The sequence below is a fragment of the Varroa jacobsoni genome, unplaced genomic scaffold, assembly GCF_002532875.2.
Source record: "Varroa jacobsoni isolate VJ856 unplaced genomic scaffold, vjacob_1.0 scaffold_1113, whole genome shotgun sequence".
Lineage (NCBI taxonomy): Eukaryota > Metazoa > Arthropoda > Arachnida > Mesostigmata > Varroidae > Varroa > Varroa jacobsoni.
Genome location: NW_019214015.1, coordinates 112,495 through 122,650, shown reverse-complemented (window position 1 = coordinate 122,650; position 10,156 = coordinate 112,495). Strand labels below are relative to the sequence as shown.

General features: G+C 41.4%; 1 protein-coding gene across 2 annotated transcripts; it reads left to right on the top strand.

The window, feature by feature from the left end:
• Positions 1-372: 372 nt before the first annotated feature.
• LOC111266754 (general transcription factor 3C polypeptide 1) lies at positions 373-10,042 on the top strand. 2 transcript variants are annotated; one of them, XM_022844493.2, is made up of 11 exons: positions 373-484; positions 956-1,345; positions 1,914-1,994; positions 2,346-2,501; positions 2,964-3,030; positions 3,342-3,442; positions 3,603-3,734; positions 3,984-4,117; positions 4,770-5,008; positions 5,157-5,413; positions 5,728-10,042. In XM_022844493.2, exons 2-11 carry the CDS (start codon positions 1,193-1,195, stop codon positions 9,838-9,840), a joined length of 5,433 nt encoding a protein of 1,810 aa, XP_022700228.1. In that variant the 5' UTR covers positions 373-484; positions 956-1,192; the 3' UTR covers positions 9,841-10,042. The 2 variants fall into 2 exon arrangements, with proteins under 2 accessions (XP_022700228.1, XP_022700229.1); XM_022844494.2 differs by lacking the exon at positions 373-484 and adding an exon at positions 536-601.
• The last annotated feature ends 114 nt before the right edge of the window (positions 10,043-10,156 follow it).

Genomic DNA, 10,156 nt, shown 5'->3' with positions numbered 1-10,156 from the left:
GTATTGAACGTAAAACTCGAAATATTTAAAGATTCCCGGATCCAACGGTGAAAAACAGGAGCCAGTTCACTAACTATTTGTTCATCCATCCATCCAGCTAACCATCAAATAGCATCAACAAACATTAACAACAGCGCGCGCCCAGTGTTGAACGGAACGAGGAGTCAGATGACAAACACTTTTAGCAGGGACAATATGATGAAATAAGTGAAGAAAAGAATTGAGGCTAATAACATGGAATCCAGTAGTTGAGTTGGCGCAGACGGCGGCCACAAGCCGTCATTTGTAGTCATCTAATGTGGTAATGTACAAAAATGTGTAGGAAACGGACAGGCATCCGTAAGCATATCGTCAAACAAGAGTCAATGAAGCGTAACATTTTTCCTGATCATGGTTGATGGCTTTTTACGTTGAAGAAAATACTTGTACAGACGTCGGTTGTTTCCGGAAGCTTGTCGTTTATAGGATACATATAAGAGAAAAGGTAACTGTATGGGATAGTTAAAGCGCAAAATAAAATTAGAAATTGTAGATAGTGAGACCGTAAACGGAACACTGCCACGTTTGCAGGGTGACTCTTCAAAATTAGCTTTTTATTATGGTAACACTAGAATAAAACAGAATTTTTTTTTTTCGATTCTATTGAACGAATCAAAGGAACTTCAGATTTGACATTATGAACACATCGCGTGCTGCAGTAAAGTTCTCCCGAATCTATATTTTAGTCTATGTCGTTCTCATCTTTAAAGTGAGAAATAAATTTTAGACACCAACAGAGCAATTAACTTGACAGATACACGGAAACAAGCCTAAGAGAAAAAGGAGTTGTCAGCACGAATAATAAGCTCTATTAAATGCCGTGAAAGTTCGCACTGTTTTTGTATTATGGTGAGGGAAAGGGACATCGTTGTCTCGCCCAAAGATGCAAACCCTACCGATTCATTCATTGTTACAGGTGATCGTCGAATAACAAAAACAGTAGCCGGGATTCGATTTCGCCAATGTTCGTGAAGGCAGCCTTGACAAGGATCTTCTATTTCTTCAATTAACGACCGAAGCATTTAAGGCTGTTTCAAAATGTCCACAAGTTACTCACGAGCTTGGCGAACCTGTCGCTACCGAACAACTGAGTGACTACCATGTCTATAATAAAATGAAGGCTCTAAATTAATGAATAGATTGACAGTAGTACATGTTTCGTGTACATATTCGCAGTGTAATAATATCACATAATAATAACACCAGGCCGTCTGTCACAATGGTAAATTTGTTAACGGTGCTCGAAGATGCCATCGAGGAGGTGGCCCTTGAAGGCTTGGACGGATCTACACTGCCGACATTGTGGGTGAGTGCACAACATGAAGTTGAGGTTTCGCGCGAGATTCATTCATTTGAGTACTGCATTATATAATGGAAATAATAGAGAGATTAAGCTTTTTCACACAATTAATTAGACATACTACGATATGGGTCTGAAATCTTAGCTATACTAAGCGTTTTATCATAAAACTTGTCATTCTCTACGTTAATATAGTGGTCAGAAATTGCGTAGCAGAAGCATTACATGTATTTAAGTACATTCGGAATTTCTTTTATGAATGAATCTATGATAATGATAGAATTATTTAAAAAAAAATTAGAAAGATTAGCTAATTTCTACATAAATTGTTTGACGTACACCTTTGGCAACTTTTTATTAGGATTATAACGACGCTATGCTTTATGAACTCTGCAGAGACAGCTTAGTTTCGTAATAAGAAAATACCAGATGCGCTTGCGACATTGCTTTTTGGCCACATTTCTGTACTACTTTACGCGGTCGTGGTGATATAGATTGATATAGCACCGCCATTTAACAAAATTTCAATGTGAAGTATGAAATCACCGTATTTGAATCTGTTTTATTCTTACAGCTTCGCATGGAGGACCGATATCGGCATTCAGGGGAGAAATGTGAGCTAGATGCCCAATTCAAACAATTTATCTGGTCAAAGGTACTTATTGATGCTGTATATTGCTCCGATCGAATCTAAAACTTTTGTTACAAAAATTAAATTAAGTTGATTAAGCCTTTGATTGCGTGAGTCTCTACTCCACGGATGATTAACAGTGAAAATGTGTAGGAAAAGTAGTCAGTTTCAAGCGAAAATGAAAATGTTGTATCTGCAGCTGCGTGCGCGGTCACTGCCCTAGCAATCACTGAATTACTAGTAGTCGAAATCAGTTCATCGATCGAATGAGATCGAATCAGAAGGTTGAACAACTAGTTTTTATTTTTACCCAATTGACCTACTTATTTAGTTTTAAAGTTCTCATCTTCCTTTCTCTTTAAAATGATTTTATAGATTTTGTTTGATAATCGGCTCCAGCTGTTTCGGTTACCTGAGGATCGTCGCGATGTCTTCATTTTTGATCGGCATAGTCCCGAATATATGGACGACTGTTGCCACCTGACGAAGGCGAACTACAACGTACACACGCATGACGTCTATCCAGTCGAGGTTAGGAGATTCGAAATGTTTTAAAGAAGAACTCATTTCATAAGCCGCTGATAATGTATCTTCCAGATTAGCTGTTGGAAACAAGCCAATGATAATTAAAGCCGAGATCTATAACTGTACAATAAAACATCTATAATTTTTCGAATCTGTCACATTATTTGAATTGATATTTTACGCAAAGCCCCTAGACAATTATAGCAAAAGTGTCGAAATCATAGTACATTCTTCTACAATAGCAAGGATACAATGTCCACCTTGTAGGCAGTATTCTTTGTAGGCTCCTTAGGTTTCGATTATAGTTATAGCACACCACGAGTTTGACCACGTTGAATAAACAAATTATTCGGTTGTTGTCTATATTTAGCGCGTTATGATTCCCAAAGTTTTCAAGGGAATTTATTTATCGAAAACAATTTATTTCCTCTTGTTTAAAAACCTGAAAATATATTTTCTCATTTGCAGGTGCTGAAAATAGGTCGATCTGTAATGGGCAGTTGTGCAACATTCTATACCCGAACAGACGTCACAGGTAATATTCGATTCTGTAAACGGGAATTTAATCATACTTCTGCATAATTTGTTACACCTAGCAATATGTATGCAAAATGATGCTGCATGTACAAATGTAATTCTCAATTATCTTTTCATGCGTTCTTTATAAATACGTCGAATTTAGAATTTTTAAGGAATGCATACCTTTATTCGAAATCGATTTCATGTTATTCGAGTTGCCTATATGAATCGCCATGGTATGATATAGTTGATTAACTTCTTAGAAGACATTTAGTCTTCTTAAATAACTTCATAAATCTTACATGTTTTTATCACGCTGTTACTTAGATGAGCTTCGTGAGGTTGAAGGTATGCAAAATTTCGAGTATGCAGAAAGCATTATGGGCAGAAATCACGTTTTGGTCGCCAACCAGCAAACTCGATCAAAGGTGAGTATTTAGTTGTATCTTTATCAAGCGTTATTAGTTATGTAGATTAAATCATCAGAAAAAAATTATAGTACTATTATAATAATGTTTTTAATAATGAAAATAATAAATCTGGTGCGACTTCGACATTAATAATAGATTTCTTGTTAAAATCTTGCAGACGCTGTGCGGCTCCTCCTGTCGTTTGGAAGAGATTCCTTCGATGACCGACGTTATGTATTGCATTCTCGAACGTGTGGGGAGGTCTCGATATAATGGAGAAATTACACCAGGGCCCAGCGGTCTGATCAAGGTGAATGCTACTTTTTTCAATGGAGTCTAATAGTTTTGTAGTTTATGTATCTTTTTTCTTAGGATAAATCGGAAACCTCTAAATCGTCAATGTCAGTTACGGTGAGATGATCTAGGCATTACGTCGCATAATTTAAACAACGTAGCATTCAGTTCCGTCTCCGTAGAACACAAGCGAACCGCAATAGCTCTGTAGTTAATTTACAATTAGTAATACTATTATGCTCGAATTGTTCTGGCTGTAATCTAGGCATTTAACGAGACTGCTGGCGCAATTTTCTACTACAAAAAAAAGCTTGGTACTTCGGGAGTAGTAGTTTGGCAAGGAATTCGCATTTCTCTACCAGGAAAGCAGCAAAGTGGTAACCTGATGCACTTACGGAGGTGCGCAATAATTCACTATAATAAAATTTGAAAATAGGTACTTATTTGAATAAATAAACGTATTTATAAATAATATGCTTGGTATGAACTTGTTAACCAAACATAAGGGTTGAAATACAAGGTACTCACATACAATATTTAGGGGGCGTTTTTTTTATTTTATTGAATAACTCTGAAACTCCGTACACCAAAACAGAACAGAAACAGAGTTCTTGTGCGGCTACTATTTAAGGTAGGTTGTTTTCCTATGTTCTATAAAAGTCATGGAAATGTTTGTTTGATGAGCGTACATATTGGTATTGTGTATTAAAAGGAGTTTTCGTTGCACCATCGATAGAAGGCTCAAACAACGCTAGAGCTCTGTAGCAATCCTTGAAACCTAATTTTTTTAGATTAAAGACTTATAGATTGCACTGCTGCTTAGGCACGGTGCTGCGAATATATCGTGGCGTATATATATAATAACGTCTGTTCCACAAGCTATATTTTACATAATGGCACCTGACGGAGGTGATAGTAAACAAAGAAAGATCTATTTCAAAACTTTAACTTCTGTTAAAGTTACCTTTGATAATTCTGCGTTATATATTATTATTATTATTAGATATTAAGCTTGGTTTTTGGTATTTCCCTACATATTCGATGTTAAAAGGTTCTTCCGACGAATTGAGTCTCCTCAAGACAGAGCAATCCACGACGCCGCGCAATACCTCCTTCAGAAACCATTACATCGGGAACTATTGTCAATTTTGCGTACTGAGCTTGTGAATATGCAAGGCTATGTGTTCAAAAAAGTTATTCGGGGGACGCATAAGGAGCTATTCGAAATGAAAACCATCACTTGGAAGGAATATCAGCCGGATGCAAGCCCTACTGAATGCCAGACAAAATGTAAGTAATCTTTTCAAAACTTCTCAATCCATGTAAACTCCACCTTATCTTATAGCATTCTAATAGCTTTCCAGTAAACCTTATATTAAAAAGAAAAAGAAGAAAGTTCAGTAATACATCTTTCCTCACTCTCTCTGACCGTTGCCAGCTCAGCAGGTTCGAATGGCCCGAGTCATGCAGCTGAATAAGGCTGCTTATGACGCATATGTTGAACAACAGGAAGCTGGATGCTCAAAGGAGGATGATCTCGACGCAAGCCGGGGCGACGAGGATGCGCATGTGGATGATCTTGAAGGAGATACTGATCTCGAAGGCAGCCAACGGGCGTTGTTCTCGCAAATTTCTCGCATCTACGACGGGTCCAAAGCGCCTTATAACTACACTATTCTTCAGTCAGCATATAGGGTGTGTTTGAAATCTGCTAAACTATTGTTATGCGAATATGTTTGAGCGTGATTACTATAGAGATACAAAGGCAGAACACATAATGATCGGTTTGTGACTTTACGTTGTTCAGCCTTGACATATTAGTGCATGTCAGAGAGAGGCTGTTCTAACCAATGAAAAACGTTTACGACAAATAGGAAAAAATACAAGAAGCTCCACGTTAGAGGTTATTTCGTTAGGACATTCTAAGTCTATGTCTTTAATTGTGTAAATTTTATGTCTTTAATGTGAAAGCTCGTGACGACGTTATCGCTATTGTGGATGCGTTACAGGCAATCGAAGAGGCTGGAGCGTCGGGACTGACGATGGCTCAGCTCGCGATTCGACTTGCTATGCCTCGTCTATTTATTCGGAATCTCGTTAAGTCACTGACCAAAGAAGGCTCCGTCAGCCATCACTGTATCGCCATAGGTCGCCAACAAGTGACCATCTACGTAAGCAATGTATATGCCGACGAAATAACGCAGGGACCTCGAATGCCGCCTCTCCCACGTCCTGCAACTATGCTCGCATTACCAGCACCTGGCGATGACAAAAAACAAGTAGGGGATTCTGGGTTAAGCCACGCTTCACCTGCAAAGGCGGCAGAAGGAGCAGCAAATATTAACGACCGGTTTGCCACTCAACGGACGCTTGCTCGGGCGGTGCGCATTGTTGAATTGACTCGTGAACTCAAGGTAATTCCGCATCCGCCACGACTGCTTCGACAGTTACGTCGTGAAGAACAGGAAGCCGGTATGAAGGACAGACTTTGCAGACACAGTCTTGATAGAATCCTTCAAAAACTTGATGAGACGGGTTACATCAATACGGTCGTCTGTAATCTCGGTACAAGTAAAGGCTCTAAGGAGCTCATGATGATTTGTGCGGCCGATGTGGACGGAAATCATGAGCAAGTCCGTAAATGTATCGAGCAATGGCAGTTAGCAGAGAGTACAAAACCGACTCACGTGTACAAGCGGCGCGGTCCCGACCTCTTCACTAATCAAGGAGGCAAGGTATACCCACCAATTAATCCTGCAATGGCGAAAAAGTATGGCTACAAGCCAAAATTCCGTCGAGCCAAGATTATGTATCAGTTCCTGCATTATATGCTGTACAACTACGACGGAGAGCGGGTCGACAAAATAGATTCGAACATTAGCGATAATCCGCCACAGCAACCAGTCCGATATCAAGAGGACGTTTCATGGAAGATGTTTATTCCACCACTGGGCGGTGACCGAGTGCCGGGTTGGTGTGTGTTAGGTGATGCTTGGCTTCTCTGTCCGCTTTCGTTATTTGTACAGTTGTGCAGTGTGGTCTTCGAGGTACCGCAAATCGAAGAGTTTCTTGGTCATCCAGTAAAACAGCACTACTTATTAAGCAACCTGCCTGACGAGATGCGCGACCTACTGCTGTTCAATCGCCGGTGGTTGTACCAACTTCATGATCAAGCAACAACATTGAGTCATATGGGCCTTGGCAAGTTTGGCCCCCAGAAACATAAAGAAAAGGACCAGATTTGGTTCTTTCTTAATCGACGCATAACAATTGTCGACACAAGTGGCTACACCGGATTTATGCGCACTAATCTCGAAGAGACAGATTTCGTTACTGAAAGTTACGATCTTCAGACGGAAGAGGACATCTTCGCGTTTTGGGCACGGATTGAAGACATCTCATTGCGGACGTCGTTAGGCATGTACAGTAAACTCGCGGCGAAGACCTATGTTACGTATTTTGCCGGCATGAAACCTGAGCTGATTCAAGCAGCCCGAAAATACGATTTTGACTATGAGGATGTGGGCAGTTTACCTCCAGGCGATCATCAGGGCGCCTGTGGATTTGACTCAGGCTTATTTGCGCACAGGAGATCTAATTGGTCTGGAGTGCGTCACGGACCATCGAAGATAAAAGAAAATATGGAAACAGTCACTTCACAGCTTAAGGTAATCGAGCAACAATTTCGCAAAATTACCAAAAAGCGAACTGACATGATGATGAACCTTTCCACTAATAATTCGGCAGTGGCAGTCATACCCAGGGTTATGCCAGTTCCAAAGAAGAAACCAGTAGCTCGCAAGAGGGAATTTATCATTCGGAACAAACGCGTTTACAAACGCGATGGCCGTCGAGCTGTGGATTTAGATTTGAAAGATGTTGAGGCGCTAAAGAATATGAAGAATTTACGAAGAGTTCGCTGGCGAGCTGAACACGATTACATCCTCCTACTTGTTAAAACGCTCAGCTCGGTAGTCTATCCGGAGCATGGTCGGCTTGTCATTCCTGCAAGTAAAGTACGCGACCTGCTTCAGACAATGTTTCCTGATACGTGTAGCGACAAAACAAAGTTTGCTGCTTTGCGCAGGGCCAATCTTTTACAGAGGTATCCGGAAAAAATGGCTGCTTCGAGAGCTATGCGATTCAATATCATTAGCGAGCCGCAGATTATGCAGCTCGTTGAGAAGATGCAGGAAACCTCAAAAGCAGAGCTAAAACACCAGTACTTCCTCGAGGCTGTCGAGATCGCGCGGAACCTTCTTTCCCGTGAAGGTATCAAGTGTTCACCTCAACTAAATCTGGAAAAGTCGGAAGATCTCGAAGTTGACGAATTGGAAGAGTCATTGGCGACGTTTCGCTACCGTGAGCCACTCAATAGCGTTGATGTTCATCAGGTGACCGTCGCAACTGTGCTCATAGCTAGCTTCGCTCTAGACGGGAAGACCAATTGGTCATACCTTTTGTATACTATTTACGAGCGGTATCCTGATCCGTTAATCCGCTTCGTTTTTAAGGGTCTGTGCAATAGCCAGATGATTGCTCGAAAGAAGACAAAAAATTACAAAGCAAAAACTGTTTTACACCTACCTGCTCTGCCGTATAGCCTCAGTTGTAAGTGGCATCACCTGGTAAAGCTTCGTTACAATGACGAGGTGGTCAATATCATGGCGCAACAGATGCAAATTGTGCGTCACGTACGCGAAATGTCAACATCTGACGCCAATCCGACCCCTGCAGTAATGATGCTTTTTGCTAACATGGTGCTTGGAGGCCAAGCGGATGCCTATTTTGACTTGGCGAAGGGCAGCCCCATAGAATTTGTTCGTAAGACGGCCAGCGGCAAAGCCAATCCGAAGACTATGCCGAGCAGCAGCCGACTTGCGGCAATTCATGAAAGCATGATGGATCCAAGCGATGATGTACGCTACGATGAAAGTATACGTCTTCATCCATTGCCCCTGCAAGCTAAGCTCAAAGACAGTGCGGATCTTAGTTTTGGTTGTTACGCACACAAGATTAAAGGCGGTGAAATGCTGAAGAACGATCAGCATTCCGAGGCGATTCGTAGGCTGAAGGCGTACTATGACCCACCGGCGAGTACAGAAGAGGCTGAGACAACCATTCAGAAGGAATTTGCTTCAAAAAAACACCAGCAAAGTGACGGCGCGTTTGCCAGTGCTTCGTACCGATTGGTTGTTGCATCGAAAGAAGTCGGACTAAGCCTTCAACAGCTGTGGATTATCCAGGGTGGACGGATAAGCTACCTTGAAGCTATTCTAGCAACGCTATGTAACATCAAAGTTCTGTTACAAGTAGGCGTTAATCAGAAGCGCTTCGTTGCGTTCCAGCACTCGAGTCCATGGCTAATTAAGAGCTATCGGATGAGCAAGGAGATGCGTAAACGAGTCACGGACGCGATGGATGACGTGATGGAGAGGCCACGAAAGCGGTCGCGTCCTAATCACAGCTCAGAGTGTGCCGAGGTCACCAGTGTCGCCGATGAATGTGCTCGCACTGCGAACAGCCAAGAAACCATGTCACATCATGTTGATCAGCCAATGACTGCTGGCAATATTGAACGAGATAATAATGAACAGGCACTGAATCAGCCTAACACATCGCAGCAGTCTGCCTCAGCAGCAGTGCGAGAAACGAAACATCGTCAGCGGAGGCGAAAAATGAAGTGTCTTTCGGCTCAACTTGAGAACTGTAAGCCCCTACTATTTATACCGCGTATGTGGAAACGACCTGATGGTACTTTGAATGTTCCAATCTTTGCTAAGATGCTTTTAGCTGTGTTCTCATTTGTGGTCGAGAACCCTGGCTCAACCGAAGAAGCGGTACAGACTAAATTTCGCGCTGTTATGGAACCGAGCGTTCATGTACTCGATCTGCTTGACATTCTCGTTCGACTAGAGTGTATAAAAAGGTTTTTTCTAGGGATGCCTCCTCCGGGCCCAGTTACGCTATTCAGTGCTCCAGTAATCTCGAGCGGTGTAACGGAGGATTCAGAAAGCCCCGACGATATTGTATTTTACGAAACAACGGAAGATGGTGCCCTTCGACTGAATGCCTTCTTTTCTACCAGTTTGCAGCAGAGATCTGACCTGCCAGGATATTGAATGTGATCGAAGATGTTCTACCGGAAACTAACTGCCATAAAATTAATATGTATAATCATATGTAGGATAGACGTAAGGCCAATATCCCAGTAGCTGTAGTTGTTTGTGTTTGTACGGACAAAAGCAACGATGAACATTTTGTTGTTGACAATGTAATAAAATTGTATTTTCCAGTAAAAATCTATACGCCATTCAACCAAAATTTTTATGAGCTGCTAATAAGAGTTTAGATAAGCAGTATGTAAGATGGTATTATATAAATGGAAACCAGCTCCACATAAAGTTACATGCCCGTTTTTATCGGTTTGTTTGTTTA

Excerpts from the sequence above, each read along its gene's own strand:
- LOC111266754 (XM_022844493.2), top strand. The coding sequence starts at position 1,193 with ATGTTTCGTGTACATATTCGCAGTGTAATAATATCACATAATAATAAC. Across the intron at positions 3,735-3,983 it reads GGCCCAGCGGTCTGATCAAG|GCATTTAACGAGACTGCTGG; the intron begins GTGAATGCTACT and ends GCTGTAATCTAG. Across the intron at positions 5,009-5,156 it reads TACTGAATGCCAGACAAAAT|CTCAGCAGGTTCGAATGGCC; the intron begins GTAAGTAATCTT and ends GACCGTTGCCAG.